The sequence below is a fragment of the Numida meleagris genome, chromosome 5 (assembly GCF_002078875.1).
Source record: "Numida meleagris isolate 19003 breed g44 Domestic line chromosome 5, NumMel1.0, whole genome shotgun sequence".
In the NCBI taxonomy this organism is placed as follows: domain Eukaryota; kingdom Metazoa; phylum Chordata; class Aves; order Galliformes; family Numididae; genus Numida; species Numida meleagris.
Window position 1 is genome coordinate 31,365,533 of NC_034413.1, and position 18,759 is coordinate 31,384,291.

The following is an 18,759-nucleotide window of genomic DNA, read 5'->3' on the forward strand; positions in this document are numbered from 1 at the left end:
TGTAAGTTGTGGAACACTGATTTTACCCAGTTTCACAGTAAGAGCTGAGTGAAGTGAGAAGTGTAAGATAAAATAAGAGAAAATAATGGTAATTTAAAAACGCTTGACTTTTTTTGAAGGTACAAATAACCTTAGTAACCAACACTTTATAGAATGAAAACCTCATTCATGTGAATGTCAGCCCACTGATGCCAGTATTAGCATAGAAATCCTGCAGTAAATCAAAGGCCTGAAAATGTATCAATAAGCTCAAAAAAAAAAAGTGTTGAAACTGTGTATTGTATACTATTAAAGTTGAATGCAGTGAATTACTATGTTAGGTTTTGTGATACGTTTAAGTATGCATGAACTGTGCTGCTTGGCTCAAGTTTTGTAAATGTCATTGTTGTGCTGTCTTGCAGATAACTTCCTTGTAAGTGATGAAATCATAGCCAATGGTTTCCACTCCTGTGATAGCGATGAAGATGACAGAGCTTCACACGCAAGTTCTAGTGACTGGACCCCGAGACCACGTATAGGTAGAAGCCTATGTAATGTTCTTAGATGCTGCTTACCTTTGAACACTTGCTTAGTTCCTCATCTTCAAATTTTTTGGAAAATTGTTAGAAAAAATATCAATTATTTATTTTTCAGTAATTAATTTATTTCCTGTATGCTGTGTGATATTTAAGGGGGTTTGAAATTAAACTCTTTGAATTGTATTTTGAGAAAAAACGGTCAACAGCTTTATCTGTAGAAATGCTGCCATAATCCATATTAAAAGTATACACACAAACTCACTAAATTAAATAAATAAAACTGCCATGTTTCTCACCCATTTACATAGTATTACTCTTACTTTAAGGATGAAGAAGCTGATTCTTGTATGATTTTAGCCAGATGAATCTGTAGGACTCGCTGTCCTTTGTAACACATCCATTTGGGTGTTACTAGTCTGCAGATCTGTCTGTTGCATAGGTATTGGGTACAAAGCTTTCCCCTCACTCAGAGCGATTTATCTGCTGCTGGGGTGACTGGTGACTTGTGTGAGACAGGCTTCCAGGGCCCAGCAGGGCTGGGACTTCAAGTCTCATCTTTCACATAGATGTGATAAGCCATAGTAATCACATTGCCAGTATTGATGAACATAGCAGCAAGAAAATACAGTATGGCAGTGCAGCGTTCTACTTAAAATCTGACCCAGTCTTTACCAATCTCCTTGTTACTGGTTCACTGTTGGTACCTTTTAGGCAAACGCATTTGCTGATGGTTGTCTTTATATGTAATGTAACTAGTTTTAGCGTAGGTCCTCTTAGTGTAGCTTCTTAAGACCTACATATTTTTCTGCTACTGCTCCATTCCTGAGTGTTTCTGGAGAGGCTGATGGCTATAGAAGATCATCTCTGAAATCATTAGTTTTAGATAATGAGCGATGAGTTTTAGAATAATAGAGCGATTAAAAAAACCTGTGGATTGGTAGGCCCCATTTGTCTTTAGTGATACATTATAATGTGTATATGTATGTTTGTACTCTATGAAACATTGGAAAAACACCAATTAAGCCATTCAGTGGAGAAACATTGTGAAGATCTTGTTGCTAAACATGTATTTCTAAGAGCCATTAAGCTTGCTATGAGCTGTGATTTTTACTCTGACTTTCCAAAAAGTCCTTCGTGGGTTAACATAAAATAATCATAAAACCCTACCTATACTATCACTTCAGAGTTTAGACCAAGATATACAGGGTTTTTGATGCAAGGAATCAAACTGGTTTAATAAAATGAATTAGCGAGCATTAATAAATGGAATGATGATTATACTTGTCTTAGTCAATTTCTGTTTTGTTTTTTAATTTTCTCAGGTCCTTATACTTTTGTTCAGCAGCATCTCATGTTAGGTACAGACCCGCGGACAATTCTGAAAGACCTGCTCCCCGAAACAATCCCTCCACCTGAACTGGATGATATGACACTGTGGCAAATTGTCATAAACATTCTGTCAGAACCACCAAAAAGGAAAAAACGAAAAGATATTAATACAATTGATGATGCAGTCAAACTTTTGCAAGAGTGCAAAAAAATAATGGTCTTGACAGGAGCTGGGGTACGTATTGCCACAATGACAGAGTGAGAATATATAGTTGGTTAATTCTTATCCAAAGCTTTACGGCACACAGACAATCTGACAGTGGCAGCATTGGTAAACAAATAATTGGGAAGAGGAGGTACAGCTGTCCGAGCATGATGCACACTGCAAGACTGGAGCTAAAATTGGAAATGACAAGATCTCTCTTCTGACAAAAAATATTATTAAACTCTTTAACGACTGCTTCCACGCAAAATAATTACAAAATAAAATCACATCTACCTATTCCAGAATATTTTCTATCCTAGTCTTATTTTTACAAAGCTAATGACTTTAAAGTGTCTAATGGAACTAGAGGGAGTAAAAGACTTGGGGGGGGGGTTGAAGTAAGAGTAAAGTAAGGGTAAGAGTACAATTCAACTTCAGTAGACAGTTTTTATGAGAGAGTTTTACGTCTAAGATGCCACACTATGATGATAAGGCTACTCACTGTTTCACTAAGCAAAACTTCGAATTGTCGTGAAATGACAGCTTTACACCTGCGTATGAGATAGCGTATGAAAGTCGATCATTTTTTACCTCTGTTGGTTGCACACAGATGCTATTCAGAAAAGATGACTAATCCAACTCAGACCAGCTTTTCAGAAAAGCACTGCTACTTCTGTTACCCAGTGTTCTTCCTATAATTGCTAGACCTGTTTCCCCTTCTCTTGTTACAGTATTCTGGGGTAGCATGGGACAATAAATTGGTCTTTACTGACTGTTACTGCAGTGCTCAGCTAGTTTATCAGAGGATTCTTATAATCAGAAGTGAGATTCTATTTTCTTACTTCTTTAGCATGTTAAAGGAAAAAAAAAATTAACAAATCTTTGTGCACTTCTTACAAGACTTTCAGTACTGAAAGTTCTGGTGTTCTATTACTGCCTGTAGGGATTGTGCTAAAGGTTTCTGGGACCAGGTTATCAGGTTGGGTTTCTGTGCTGTATCTCCCGCTTGTGATCTGGAAATTGGTTTGATCAACACAGAACTCAGACTGGTTTTGTTCTTAATGTATGTGAGCGTATGGAGATATGGTTTCCCAAATAGTACCATAGTAGCTCTTGTTATAGTAGCTCTTACAGCTCAGTATGTAGTCTTGCTTATTGCAAAAATATATTTCAGGTGTCTGTGTCTTGTGGAATACCTGACTTTAGATCAAGAGACGGCATCTATGCACGCCTTGCTGTAGACTTCCCAGACCTTCCAGATCCTCAAGCAATGTTTGATATAGAATACTTCAGAAAGGATCCCAGGCCATTTTTTAAGTTTGCAAAGGTATGGTTTTCCTATTGATCTTATCTTGGTCAGTAAAGAAAAATACTTCAGATGCATAAATGAGATTTTGCACTGCTCTGTTAACAAAAGGGTATCTGTCTCTCTTCTTCAACAAGATGGTATTTAATGAGACACTTAATTCAGTGGCATAATGACTCTCCCCTTGGGCAGGGCTTTGCAAACTATTATATCCTCAGAGATGATACGTTGGTCATTGTGTGCAACCATGTATTAGCCTTATTAAAAAGACTCTGCAATATTTTATTTTTTTAAAGCCTATTTTGGCTGTTCCTGTTATAAGTTTACACTGCATGCAACCCTCTTACGGTTCTGTGATTTCAGGAAGGATAAATAACATTTTGTCATAATTTTAAAAATCCTTGAAATTCTTAGCTGCAGCTACATTTGCTGAAAAATACAATGAGAAACTTTTGGCAGGCACAGAGGTAATGTGGAAAACTAAATTTGAATTTGATGTGCTGTAGCATGCTGTTTCACGTCATACAATATATTCACACGTTACCGCTTTATGGTTAGGAGGAGTGAAGCAATTTCATGCACTGATAAGTTTGTTCCTGTTTCAGGTTTTGATGTAGCTGACACAAAGATCTGTATATCTTAAAAAAAAAAAAATTGAAGTCTTTTTTTACAGGGAGTGTGCTCATTTCTTACAAGGGAGGATAAAGCAGTTTTCAGAGAGATATTCACAGTATTAATCAGATTAATTAAAGACATCACAGAGACAAGAAGGAAATACAAAATCAGAGAAGTATTTCTACAGGACCTGTAAGGACTCCTGAGAATCCCTCACTGCTAATTGTGCTCACTGTTTCCTCCCTTTGCTCACAGTTTGTACTACTGCTCTATTATTGATCCAAAGCTTGGAAAAGAGAAATGGATGCATTCCTTAGATGCTTGGCTTTCTCAAAAGCACCCTATCCAAATTCTGACGTATTTTTATGTCCATTAGCATACACATTGCCTTGACTTTTTAATACTGGGGGGAAAAAAAACCCAACTACTTGAGGTCTGCCTATGTGGACATTTTACCAGAACAGTTAAAATTTGATTTGGCTGATATTTTTTACTGACATAATTTCAGTTAGCATTAAAAATAAACAACAGCAACAACAACAAAAAAGAACACAGAAAACCCTGAAACACAATAGCAACTCTGAAAGCTATTTGCTGTGTCAGAGCAGTATCTAATTTAGTCAGCTAGCATACTTGGGCCCAGAAATGAATTTTTCACTTTAGAACATACATTTTAAGGCACAGCTATTGTACTTGGGCTCTGCTCTATTTTTAATGTACTTGTCAATGCGTACTGTCGGCTTTGCCTCATTTCCCGTATCTTCTTACATGTGTGCCAAGAGATCCACCCTTTATCACTGTATGGACGTGCATTTCTAGTTCTCTAGTCAGTTTTACTTTTCTCACTGTTAGTGCTGTAAACTCATCTTGCTTCCTGCTTTATTGATTCCTCTGTACAAGTGCTTGTTTCCACTTGTTCAGTGTAAAGTCTGTCCTTTCTTTATTTCCTATAAGTATTCTCTCCCATGCATCCCATATTCATTTGTATAGTTACTGGCGGCAGAGCATGTCTTGCTTGTTCAGACTAAGATAGAAAAGCTCTTAGGACCATATTACCATCTGCTGGTAATTGTGTAACAGCCTAGTCATAATCTAGGTGATACCACTGTGAGCAAACGTTGATCAGTGCTGCAGTTTAAATCCAAAGACCTATATAGCTTCAGAAATAAGAGTAACTTGAAATATTTGGGGGAAAAACTTCCAAAAATTCTCTTTTGTTTGTTAATGGTTAGGCTGTGGCATTCGCTGAGAGCAGAGCTGTCACACAGATAACAGTTCACTGTTGTGCTCAACTTTTTGGTTCAGCTTTTGGTATCTGCTGGTAAAGGTAGGCAGCCTCTCCTTGCTTACTTTCTGTACAAAGGCCTGACTTCCCCAGATGAGACTGCAGCCCAGTTGCTGTTCAGTGGCAGAAGAATGACAGGAGAGCAGAGGGCCTAGAATTCAAGCTCCTCCTCTTCAGAGGTGCTCCTGAGCAACAGAGTGCTGCTGCTTCCAGCCTCCTTGTCACACAGCAACCAGAGGTACTGCCTGACTGGGCAGCTCTAGGCAGAGGTTCCCCATATGAAGCTATCAGCTGAGTGCCCACATTTTTTCCTTCTAGCGTGCTCCTTTATTCACTGTGAGGAGACATCAAATCATTCCATAAAAGTGTGCACATTTCTTCCTATATACGCCTTAGAAATGGCTACCTCCTCTTCCTTGATTTAGCAGAAAGGCTGAGCGTCTGTCTAGGCCAGTGGAATTGCTCTTCTAAGCCACTTGATTTTGCCTTGATGACTGTTGTAACTGGATAAATTGGCAAAACTCATCTCAGTGCCACCTGCCTTCTTCTTTATGTCCAATCTGTAGTTCTGTTTGCTAGAGAATGAGAGCCCAGCAATGGCTGTCAGTACTGTTGATGAATAAAAACTGCTTATCTTTAACCAAAAAAACAGAATCCAAGTTCTTCATGAATTTTTTTTGTCTGACTGCAGTAAAACCACATTTCTAATACAAATAGTGAGGTTACTTGGAAGAAGGGGAAGAAAACGGTTCACATTTTATAGTTCTCAAAACTGAAGAAGACCTAGACCTTGTTCTTGTGCTGCGTGAAGAACAAAGTACCAGCTACTGCAAGGAGCAATTCATCGTGGTATGATGAGAAGTTCAGCTGGTGAAAGAAGTGTTGGATCTGAGAGAGGGCAAAATGCAAAGGGGATGATTACAGAAAATGAGTACATAATTGCTACAGTTGGAATAAAGATGCTGTGTATTCATACACACTTTCTAATGTACTTTTGAATTCCATAGGAAATCTATCCGGGCCAATTCCAGCCATCTCTCTGCCACAAGTTCATAGCTTTGATGGATAAAGAAGGAAAATTGCTTCGCAACTATACTCAGAACATAGACACATTGGAACAGGTTGCAGGAATCCAAAGGATAATTCAATGTCATGGTCAGTAATTTTAGTTTCCCTTTCCTTATTTTTTTTATGAGTAGGAATGATGCTTACTGGTGCAGGTGACAAGGTAATTGCTATTGGCATTGATATTTTCCTTAAACTGGTATCTCTCAGAAACAAATATTCTGCTTTTAAAATAGTATTTAGTATACTAAGTAAAACTGTTACCAATAGAATAACTAAAGAAAACATTACGGAGAGAGAGAGGCTGAGAAACATTTTCTTCAGACGCATCCAGTAAGACCCAATTTCATAGTTGTAGCCAACACTCTCATATATTGGGTTATTTCATGAAATGCATTAATCTTTCTTTAATTTGAAATTACAGCTTCAGTGAATTTTAGAGTTACTTTTAAAAATGTTTCTTGGTATGTTCCACCATGCTTCTTAAATTCAACAGGAGAATGAATGGAAACCCATGTCCCCAAGTCAGTGGGAAGATGAGGGACAAGACAAGGATAAGCTTGACCAAGGCACGTGTATTTCATGAGCCTCTGCTGCTTACATGACTGTGTACTATACAACTTGAAAATGCTACCTTTTTTTCCCCCTTTCTTTCTTTTTTTGTGAGTTAGTTCAAGTATTTAAAGCAGAAACGTTTCTAGCAGAAATAGTACTTTCATAAATAATGCAAGATAAATGGTGGTCTTTGTGCATCAGTGAAGATCTACAAGCGTAGACCTTGTAATTGGTACTTCTTTATATTCATGTAAGAGAACACAGTGTGGAAATTGTCTGGTAAAGAAATAGAGTTTAGCTGCTGATTATTTAGAATACATTCTGTTGAAATCTTAAAATGTCCCGTCACTTCAGGGATTTACCTCAGATACATATTGTGGATTACTCCGTCATTGAAATGATCATTTTGTTACATTTTCAGTGTCAAACATTCTCTAATTATTATACCAAATTAAATGGAACCTCCTAGTTAATTGCTTGATGTGCTTACCATTTCCAAAGACTTGCAAATGTCAAGTTAAAAGGTCAAGGATGTGTTTTTAAGGAAAGGACACTTAAGATTTCTTAAAGTGCATTTCCTATTGCAAATAAATTGCTTAAAAGCAATGTTAGCATGTTTGTGAGACCTGACTTAACGCTGGTGTCAGCAGTAGAACTGGAACTGAAGAAGTTAACTTCTAAGTTAACAACAATAAACCTTGGTCTCCAGTTAAGAATATACAGGGCTGCTCTCCTAGCGAGGGGGGAAAGAACAAAGTATCAGGAAAGAAGGAAGTATCACCAGATGCCTTTCAACCGATCCTAACAGCTACTAGGGAAGGAATGGCTCCTTCTGCCTCTAACAGACCCACTGTTGAAGTTGATACTGTTACCACGGTATCCCAGGTGATCTTTGGATGAAGTGATACTTTGTTCTTCTTTGTCTCAGCTGTCAGTAGTTTAGGGATGCCAGCCTGATACCAGAGTGGCAATCTGCCCATTAATTAAAACTGTTTCTTACAGAGTTCCACTTTTCCAGGGATCAGACTCATCTTCCTCATCTACAGAGCTTAACTCAAGTCCTGGATTTGTCACCTTTCTTTACTGAGAGAGAGGAAATGCAATGCTCTGTTGTAACCAAAGAGTACAGAATAGTGTCCACCCCACAGAATAACCCAAATCCAGTTTCCATGTGTATTCAGCATATAATGCATTTTCTTTTGGAAGCCATTCCTAATTAGGTATTTATCACAAAATTCTTATTTGGCTGTGTTTTTGCACATCACTGACACACAGAAATGTTTTTGTTTTTTTTCAGTTGCATGATACAGTAATTAGATTTCAGGCCAGCTTTAGTGTATATCCTGTATCAGATGATTTTTCAAATAAAAAAATATTCTTTTTAAAAGTACAGTGGATTCTGAGGCTTTTGGAAATTAGCAAAGGTTATTTTGAGCCTATTAAGCTATCCACACTACAGTTATGCTGCTTAGTGCTAGCTGGTTGTCTAATGGTAGTGGTTAAAGAGAAACTGAAAGTAGTGATTTAAGGGTTCGTACTTCAGTATCTATTCATTGTCTAGCTGTGAGATCTTGGCACATTCCAGTGCAAGGTCAGAGATCCCCAAATTATTTTTTTAAGCCTTGTCTCAAAGTTTTTGCCCCAGTGATTTCCCACTGTTAACATGTTCTAGCCAGGAGATAAGGTTTGCCTTCAGACAGATGAAGACAGGAGTGCTCTACCAGATTTCAGGCTCACCTTCAGCTGTGTTAGAACAGGGCTGCAAGAGCTCTGTAGAGCAACTCAACACAATCTTGCCAAACAGTGACATGGTAGCTAAGCTGAATGCTAAGTCCAGAGCGCTATTATAATGTGAACATTATAACTGTTCACAGCTACTGAGAGGAACGGTACTGCTACTTAGTTGCCTATAATGAAGTCTTCAGTAATGCATTTTCATAGCTATTTTGCTCTTTGAAAACGAGCTGAGATTGGTGTGGGCTCATGTCCTGCTGCTGATGAGGCAGAGCTGTCACCACTTCTATTAATTGTATGAAGGTGGAAATGGGAAGTAGGAGAATGATACAGCGTATTTTGTGTTTCCATACATTCCGTATATCCTACTCCTAAAACAGACTTTCTCCTGGCTAACATTTATAACTACCTTTAGTGCCACAGACATCTTCTCTTAACTTTAAATAACTGTTTAAGGACTTTAGTTTTATCGCTTTTTGTTAGCACTGCAATTTAACAGCCTTTGTGTCATAGCATCTTTGGCAAAAAGACCAAATTACTGAAAGTCCTTGCAGAAGTAAAAAATAAATAAATAAAATAAAATGTTTTTTTTTCCCCTACTAGGTTCCTTTGCAACAGCTTCCTGCCTGATCTGTAAATACAAAGTTGACTGCGAAGTTGTTCGAGGAGATATTTTCAATCAGGTAAAAACTTACTTTAAATCACTGCAGCTTTCAAGTAAGTAACTTGAAAACTAAACAAAGCATTACTTAAAAGATGTGCATTCTTTAAAGGCATATGATTAAAAAAAAAAAAACTTTCTTGTGTTTCTTAAGTACCTATCTATATTTTAGCATTTGCTCTTGTATTTAAAAAATATACTGAATTACTACACTGCAAAAATTAGGTAATGGGGAATAAGTAGAACCAAAACCATTGGAGTCTGTTTCTAATGGCAATTCTGAAAAGAGCAGAAGTTAATGTGGTAAGCAGAAAGTTGGATTTATACCTGTCTTAGGGTAATCTGAGCTCTCAGTCACACAGAGAAAGTATTCCTAGCTATTTATAACATCAGTTGCTCTTAAAGCATTTACCTGCATTCAAAATGCTGAAAATGTAGATGATGCATGGAGAAAATGCTACCGTAAAGCAGCCTCTGAGCAAGCAAGATGAAATGAGATATCTGATATGCACTGATATGCACCCAAGAACTTCCAAACTATTTTATGTTTGGAATTCCTCACATTTGGGCATGAAGCGCTTCAAGGCCAACCCCAGAGTTAGTTCTGCTCTGTCAGAGTAGAATAACCTTTGCCTTGGTCAGACCCTCTTTGCATTTCTTCTCTGTATTTTGACAGAGACAATTCTCTGATCAAAAAGATTTTGCCTATGGAAAGGGACTGTTTTTTCTGCATTTTCATGTTTTTCAATAAATACTTGAGTCCACAGTTGCAACTTTAAATGAGAAACAGAGAAACGTCTTTGAAGCATTACATCTGAAATAGAATTCAATGAAAGCCTTTCCTAAGAGATGTTTGACTTCAAGTTTTAGGAAGTGTCAACAGCAGAAGACTGATGCCTTGTAGCTTTAAGATACAGAATACCTATGAGATCTGTTTTACTCTATTAACATTACTTTTGAGAACTTTACCTTAGAGACGTTTGCTGCTTCTTTATCTCAAAGCCAGTTGGTTGGGATTTGGGATTTGTTTTTCTTTTCCCTCTGAACAACTGTTCCTAAGCATGGTGTTGTTTTCTGTTTTGATTGTTAGTGGAAGTATTCCTTCCATCAACACTTCAGTGTCCTTTTATGTGCTGAACTGAACTTGTGCCCTAATGGCATGTCCCTGCTCATGGCCAGTAGTGGGAGCATAGGGACAGGGAGAGAAGGCTGCACAACAGTACTTCTGAACGAGGGGGTCTTTCCCAAGAAACATTCAGTCTATCAGCCCTAACCTTACAGTATGTTTGACAGGTATATTTATCCAGAGCAGGCCCTAGCTGTAATACTGAATTACTGTTATTCCACAAAATGAATATACTTATTGCTGAATGTGTGTGTGTGTGTATATATATATATATAGATCTACATATATATATTTTTTTCATGTGACAAGAAATAGCACCATTGGAAAAAGAGTATCTTTCCAAAAAAAAATTGTTCTATTTGCCATCAATATCTCTGCTTCCCAAACAAGTGCTACACAGTTGATTTTTCTGTTTCTTCTCCAGAATACAGAATTCCTTAATTATCAAAAGAAACTGGTTCTGTACTTATGCAACAAAACACTGCCAATTTCAATAGTTCTTTTCTCAAAAAATGGTTTGGGGAGTTAGTCCCAAGAGGAAGTCCAGCTCATATTCTCTGCTGTCCTTCACTACTTGGAAGTTTAGTTATATGTGACCCCAGGTCCTGTTTTCCATAAAAATATTAGCATTCTTGGCTCTGCACATTTCTTCAACAGTTTTAAGTGCTTCACAACAAAGTAAGTCTATTTAGCATCTTCCTGGCAGGATTTCCTTTCAACATACTAGAGAGAGATACTTAAACTACCAGTTTCTCACCACTGCTCTTCATTTTTTTGTTTTTATTTTGCCAGTTCTCTGGTAACATGCTAGTTCCCCACAGCATGATTCTTTTTCTAGGTTGCTGTACGCAACCATCCTGCTACACAAGAAACAGCAGCGTTTATAAATCCTACAGAAAAAAAAAAAAACTTCAGAGTAAAACTATTTTTGATTGTTTTCAAAAATGCCAGTTCCACTCTGCTTTTGACTACTTTAAGCAGCTTCAGGAAACAGCAAAGGCATCTCAGGTTAAGATGAAAAGGCCCAGAGAAACACACACCTGTTCTTGGATGTTCTTAAATCAACACACAATCTTTACCGATCTTGTTTTTGATACATCCACAGCTAATGAGGAATTCCAGTTCTCTTTCCTTAGACAAATAGAGCAGCAGAGATGGTGTGGTTCTGGGCTGTGCTACCCCTGGAGGGAGGGAGGATCCTAGACAGCTGAGAAGCCAGCTATCTAGCCTTAACTTCTTGGTATCAATTTCAGCTCTTGGAATAGATCTCCCCCTTACTGATGACCTTTCTGAGGATTAGCAGAGAAGCTGGTGAGTAGTGTAGTGAAACCTATGTATGGGCCCCTTTACAGTAACTCAGGTGATTTGGACAGGGACAGCAGTTGCTGTATGCAGATCCATTAGATAACATTATTGGACTTCCCGTGGGAGATGATGGAAACAGTTACTATGAGTTGGTCTTTTTAAACTAAATCAGAAGTTAGAGATGTTTGTTTTCTTCCTAATACAGAGCAAATAAATTTATTTCCTACGCCATCCAATTTAAAATGCAAAAGCATTACTTCCTTTGGCAGAAGAAATAGCAGGGTAAAAAGTGTCAGAAAAGTTTCAGATGTTGGTGTGTTGTTAGCTTTCTTTCTAATATGTAAAGATCCAAGGAAAAAAATCTCAAGATTTTTCCCTACTCTGTTTTGGGGAATTATTTAGTTGGTTGGGATGTTACTCCTCACCTTGGGTAAAGTCATGAAGATTTTCTCTATACCACTTCCTAGTTCTTGTGCTGTATCACTTCTTACACATTTCTAGTAGAGAGATTTCTTCAAAGAAGGATTAGATTATTTCAAGACTTGAATTTTGGAGGAGGTTCTTTCACACCATAGAGGAAACCTTTTACTTTTGATGCTTTCTCGTATGGAAAGCATTGTCTTTGGTCCTACTACAGACATCAAAAACCAGCAGTTGTGCATTTAAGTCTCTCCTTTGCATTTTCCTATTATAACTGGTCTCATACATCTCTTTACACTTCCATAAAGCACTCATTTGCTTGTAATTACTGCTATAGGACTGCAGCTGTATTTAGCTCCTTAGATTTATTCTGGGGTATTTTACTTTCAAGATGACAGCTGAGAAAATAATTTGAAAGAAAAATTGCTCAGTAGTAAAGTCTTGTCTCTCTATACTTGCATCACTCACCTGTTTGCTTTTCTTCTCCCTGAAAAAGTATTAAGTTGAAAGAGGTCAAAAAGATCAGAAAACCCCGTGGTTTCAAGAGGAAAAGGACTCTACTTCTCCACAAACAAAACTAGCGTCCACTTCTGCTCTCTTTTTGGAGGAATTGGAAATTTTAAAATGGAGACCAGTCAAAAGATCTTCCTATATTCTTGTTCTGTATGCTTTTTGCTAGCCACCTGCTACAGTGCCACGTTGCTTTATGCAACCTCTCTTTGGAGGTTGGAGAAGAGAAAGTAGAGAGGTAACACTCTATAACGTACTGTTTGATTAGGAAGGGGTTTATAGCAGACTGCAGAAACTGATAGTGAAATTGAAGCTTCTGATAAAACCAAAAAATATATTCCTCTCCACTAGGAGGTAATTACACATTAGTGTTGAATGTGACATCCAGACTTGGGCTTAGTTGTTAGCTAAGAACTGAGGTGTAGATTTTTTGTTGTTTCTGTTTTGACATAAAAGGACTCCCTCTTCATTCCCGCTGTAGTTCTGTGCGCAGACTAGAGTAAGAAATGTATTCAGATGTACAGCAACAGAAAAAATAGATGAGGAATATCACTGAAACTTTTGTCTTATGCCAGAATAAGCCACTATGAATTGCTAAAATGTGAGGCTTTCGAGGTTGCAGCCACAGTAGTGATAAAAGCTACTCTACTGCAGGTTGTTCCTAGATGTCCTCGCTGTCCGCCTGATGAACCACTTGCTATCATGAAGCCTGACATAGTGTTCTTTGGAGAGAATTTACCTGAGCAGTTCCACCGCGCCATGAAGTATGACAAAAATGAAGTTGATCTCCTTATTGTCATTGGGTCTTCACTGAAAGTAAGACCAGTAGCACTGATTCCAAGTAAGTGACTGTCACTGGAAAATTCTTTCACAAAAGATGGGTGAAAGTAAAATTCTCAGTTAAGAGTTCCAGCAAGGCTTGTGGTGTGATTCAGTGAAGAAACTAGGTTAGATACTTAACTTTCTAATATGAGTGTAAAGCTGAAACACAAAATGGGCAAAATAACAAATTCTGAGTGCTTTTTCTACATCCAAGGCAGAGTAGAGATCTCGAAGTAATGAATTTATAATCCAAAAAACTACTTTGCTAAAAGTTGAATGTCTTTGTTCTGAGATTAATTTATTTCTCTGTTCATAATATGCTTTTGAAATTACTTCTAAGATTTAGAAAGTAATTGTCTTTTGAAAGATAAATGTAGTATCAAAAAAAGGACCAGCTACATCAGGTGTCTAAGCTGTAATTAAAGTCAATATTTTATGCTACATGATACGTAGTGGGCATTATATAGTGCAAGACCATTTGGATCCTTAGTTGTTAAAAGTGGTAAGGAAAACTATCTGTGCTATTACAAAAAAAAAAAAGCGTCCTTCAGGAGGGTTGAGAAGATACAATCCCAGGTTAATTATTTGCCTATTAAGCGCACAACTTAACTCGTACTCTTAACATGCAAGCCTGAAAAGGGCCTGTGTCAGCCACCTGCTGCTCACACAGGACAGCACCACAGCCAGCACTGTTGTAGTAACACCCTCTTCTTTATACAAGAGGCAGAGCCTTGTGTTCAGGCCGGTGGGAAAGTTAGGATCCACAAACCATTGCTCCATTCATGAATTGAATTTCATTAGTTAGTTATCTGAAGAACCAGTGAATACGAGGGTATCAGACTGATGGGTTTTGGAGCCCAGAATGTCAGAAATGTGTTAAGCAACCCTTTACATCATAGACTGTACCTGTAAATATTTTGACGTAATTAAGAGAATGCCAATTACTAGCAGTATATTTTGTGTGCACTTAAGTACATAAGATGAATGCACATCATCATTGCAATCCTTCAAAAAAAATTATAGTACTCTAATAATCTTCTTAACATGTGACCAAACATTGCTGTAGTCAACGCTTTTGCGAATGGGTTTCTTAGTGGTGAAATAGAAAAACACCTTTTACTGCAAAAAATGGGGAAAAGTCTAGACAGACTATGTAGGCATGGCACCTCACAGCACCACTTCAGCTTTGTTACATTTAAGATGTACTCCAGATCTGTCTGAAGACAACTGTGAGAAATTAAAGTTTTACCAAAGATCTGCCAAGAAAAAGTAAAACCAAAATGCCTGTCTTTAACCTGTCTTTTCTATGTTTAGGTTCCATCCCCCATGAAGTGCCTCAGATCTTAATCAATAGGGAACCTTTGCCTCATCTACACTTTGATGTGGAGCTTCTCGGAGACTGTGACGTTATTATTAATGAATTATGTCAAAGGCTAGGTAGTGAATATACAAAACTTTGCTACAACTCAGTAAAACTTTCAGAAATAACAGAAAAGCCTCCACGAATGCACAAAGAGCTCGAAATGCACTCATCTGAGCTACCACCTACACCCTTAAACATTTCGGAAGACTCTGGTTCACCAGAATGCGTGACTCCACCAGATACTTTGGTGGCACCCTCAGAACATGCAGCTGAATGTAAGGTAGAAAACTGTGATCCTGCCACTGAAACTAAAGGGATCTGCACAGAGGAAAAGCTTCAAGACACACAGGCGTCCTCTGAAAACCCTGAAAATACTACTAGTGAATTAATGAACTCTGAAACAATGAAGGAAAATGGAACTAACAATGGAGAAAGCAAAGAAAAAAATGAAATAGTGAAGAAGTGCTGGGTAAACAGATCTGCAAAAGAACAGATTAGCAAAAGGCTGGATGGTAAGTGTTAACTTATTTCATTCTCTTGCAGATTTTGACTTAAGTGTTTACTCTAGACTTACTTTAGAGCAATAAATAAGTTGCCCTTGAGGGAATCAGTGTTTTTTGTGGTTATTTCTGCTCAGACAAGTAGCTACGTTTTTCATCATCACTGCAGAGTTTATTTCTTTTGGAGAACCCAATAGGAAAACTTTCTGTAACTTAGAACAGGTTTTATAATCAGTGATTACAAACTCCCTAGAAAGATCAGAGTTCAGGAGGTTGAAGCTAAGTATCGAAAATAAACCCACCTTTCTAACATTTTCTAATGCGTTTCCAGAAAAACTGTACTGATCTTGGGGCTTTAAGGCACCAGGCACACCATGTCCCAGTTTGGCCTGACAGCCATCTTGTAGGACAGAGTGACAAAGTCACAGTGAGATTTGAAAAGCAAATCACGCAGTTGGAGCCAGACATGTTCTGAAAGAAATATCAGACTTTTCAAAGAAGCCTTCCAGCGTGCAGTCTGTTAACTGATGTAACAAGTAATCGCGCTAGAAAGTCAGTGATGGCGGAGAACCAGGCATTAAGTTGCAGTTCTCTAAAGCAAAGGCTGTCTGAATTTTGTCAAGTACTCTGTGTGGGGGGTTCCAATTCTGTGGTACAACCAGTTGCATTCTAGCTGTGAATACAACGTGTACCAACAAATAGCTCTACTAAACATTCGAGTTTAAATGCTGCTTTTACATCAAAGGGAGGGAGGAGAAGGAACGTTTAGCTTCCCAGCGGAGCATTTGTTAAACGCTGTTCCTAACAACACACTGAAATACAAGTTTCTAATGTAATTGTATTTGTCATATTAGCTTAACTTTTGAAAATACATCAGTGCAGGTAATTTTTAACCAGAAGTCTGAAAGATCTTGTCTGAATAATTTCAGCTTTTTGTTTCTGCTGGGCAGCCTGCTCTAGTTGCCCCTGCTTGAGCAGGGGTATTGGACCAGGTGACCTCCAGAGCTCCCTTCCTACCTCAACCACTCTGTGATACTGACTTGTTAAATTCTGTTTCAGGTACTCAGTATCTATTTTTACCACCAAATCGCTATATTTTCCATGGAGCTGAGGTATACTCAGATTCTGAAGACGATATGATATCTTCTAGCTCTTGTGGGAGTAGTAGTGAAAGTGGCTCTTGTCGTAGTCAGAGCTTAGATGTGGAGGATGAGAGTGAGATTGAAGAGTTTTACAATGGCATAGAGGATGAGGATGCTCCAGAAAGGGAAGAGGAAGCTGCATTTGGGGAAGATGGAATTGAACAAGATGCAGCTGATGAATCAGCCTACACAAATGAAGCTGCAGGGAATGATCATCCAACAAGCAACAAGCTGTAAAATGATCACTGGTTACAGGAATTTTCCACCAGCATTAGGAGCTTTGGCATGTCAGGATGAATGTTTATGTCTGGATATAGAGCAAGGAAACCATAAGGATGTGGTGTTTATAAACAACTAAAACAGATTTTCATGCTTAGTTTTTTACCTTTTTCAATAAAATTCTCTTACTGCACACTCAACACTAACTTTTTTTTTAAGGTACTAGGAATATCTAAGCGATTGTTACTATGTTCACTTTTAAGTCATCTGTCTGATCAAGCATCCATGTATATAATACCTATTTTGCATAATAAATTTCAGCTTATATTATTTTTAAACAGTTTTGAAAAAGCCATTGGAATGTTAAACTAATATAAAAGGGAACAGCTAATTTAGACCAAAGAATGGTATTATCACACTTTTTGCTTTGTAACAGTTTGGTTTATTTAAAACTCCTTACGCTTCTGCTAAACCTTTCGTTCTCGCATAGCCTATCATTAAACACTGGCATTTTCTAAGACCGACTGTGGCAGCTAATTTTTTGCTTTAACAGTTAGTTTGTATGTTTGAGACATACTTAAATGTGAGTAGATAGTTAAAAATGGAAACAAGACAGTAAGCACTTGAAAACTCCTAATCTTTTTTAGACTGATAAGAAGTGCTGTGAAAATGCTTCAGTTACTGAGCTTAATACTTCCTGTGGACATGAAGCAATGTTGACATTGGCTCCTTAGCGGTTATAATACTGGAACACCAGTATTTTAAACAAAATGGATTCCCTATGGTAGAAGTTTTTCATGTTGTAAACAAAAAGTCAAATACAGTGCAGCTTGCATTAACAATAGTATTTGATCAATTGCCAAGGCTCTAACACGGAGGCTTGGCTGAGTACAGAATAACGTTCCTACTGGCACGTGAGAAGGCACAAAAACCAAATCCCTTCTTGTCACACTTACAGAGGTGACAGAATCAGAAGAAACTTGCTCAGAGAGCAAGAGCCTCTGCTTCCACTGCTGCATGGGTGAAATACAGATTAATCACCCCACCTGGAGACATGCTGCTTTGAGCTGATGTCCCAGATGGGGAACGTGATTTTCCACCTGCTAGCTCTAACGTGCATCTTAGAAGCAAAGCAGCTACTCCAATTATCACACTGCGTATTAAAGTGCTAGGCTGCCTTAAAACTGGATGTTGCAAATTTTCAAGTGCAGATTGTTTCCAAGCCTTTAGAATTATTTTGTAAAATTGCACAGTGGAGTAGTAAGTGAATCAGCATTTTTATATAAACCACTTTTTCAACATTGGCCCAAATGAACTCCACGATGTAGATTATTCATATACTTTGCTTTAATATTTATTACATTTTGGAGATGTATAGTAGCTGTTCTTTGAACATAAGATACATCACTTAGTGAATATTTAAGAACAGCTTTCTGTATTCATCTAAAAATGTTGGCATGTTGTCTCATTGTCCAAATTTAATACAGCTTTTATTTGGCTACACTAAAGAATGCAATATGTTTAGTTTTCACTTGCATGTTACAATGTATTAGTTTGTGCTATAGGAGATATTTCAAATTGAAATACTTTGTTTTAAATTATTTTTACAGTGAGGATTGTTTTCTGCTCTTTTATATTGTATATAGTGTCTTTTATGTAATCTACTGGCATATGTTTTGTAGAAGACTGTTTAAAATGACCGGCTATCTTCCTGCAACTTTTGAAATACAAAACCAGTGTTTTATACTCGTACACTCTGTTCTAAAGTCTATTAAAATCATCATTTGATTTTTGGTTTCTGTTAATTTCTACTTGGCTCCTAAGAACTTAACAAAAGATGTCCTATGAAGTTTTAAGCAAGGTCCTGGGTACTATCCAGTAAATTGCCCTTTCTGTCCGCCCCCTGGGGGAGCGAAGCCCCCGTGAAGCTGCACTGCTCTCGGTACAGCGACATCTGGAACCACAGTGTGGTCGTCCTTCAGAAAACTACTTCTCTTCTTTCAAACCCTGTGCCGTGTTTAGATGTAGTCACTGAGCAGTGCTGTTTGCTCCTACATAGTAAGGGTTCTGAACTTGCTA

At 37.8% G+C, this 18,759-nt stretch overlaps 1 protein-coding gene across 2 annotated transcripts in view; it reads left to right on the forward strand.

Annotated features, from left to right (window-relative positions):
* SIRT1 (sirtuin 1) overlaps positions 1 to 18,469 on the forward strand; it is a 20,930-nt gene extending 2,461 nt beyond the window's left edge. Inside the window, exons 2-9 of one of the 2 annotated variants that reach the window (XM_021398081.1) lie at positions 402 to 518; positions 1,841 to 2,082; positions 3,227 to 3,379; positions 6,266 to 6,413; positions 9,216 to 9,295; positions 13,289 to 13,475; positions 14,771 to 15,331; positions 16,379 to 18,468. In XM_021398081.1, coding sequence (XP_021253756.1) covers positions 1,870 to 2,082; positions 3,227 to 3,379; positions 6,266 to 6,413; positions 9,216 to 9,295; positions 13,289 to 13,475; positions 14,771 to 15,331; positions 16,379 to 16,698 — 1,662 coding nt within the window. In that variant the 5' untranslated portion in view covers positions 402 to 518; positions 1,841 to 1,869 and the 3' untranslated portion in view covers positions 16,699 to 18,468. Of the gene's footprint in view, positions 1 to 401; positions 519 to 1,840; positions 2,083 to 3,226; positions 3,380 to 6,265; positions 6,414 to 9,215; positions 9,296 to 13,288; positions 13,476 to 14,770; positions 15,332 to 16,378 lie in introns of both variants that reach the window. The other variant, XM_021398080.1, reaches the window with a different exon arrangement.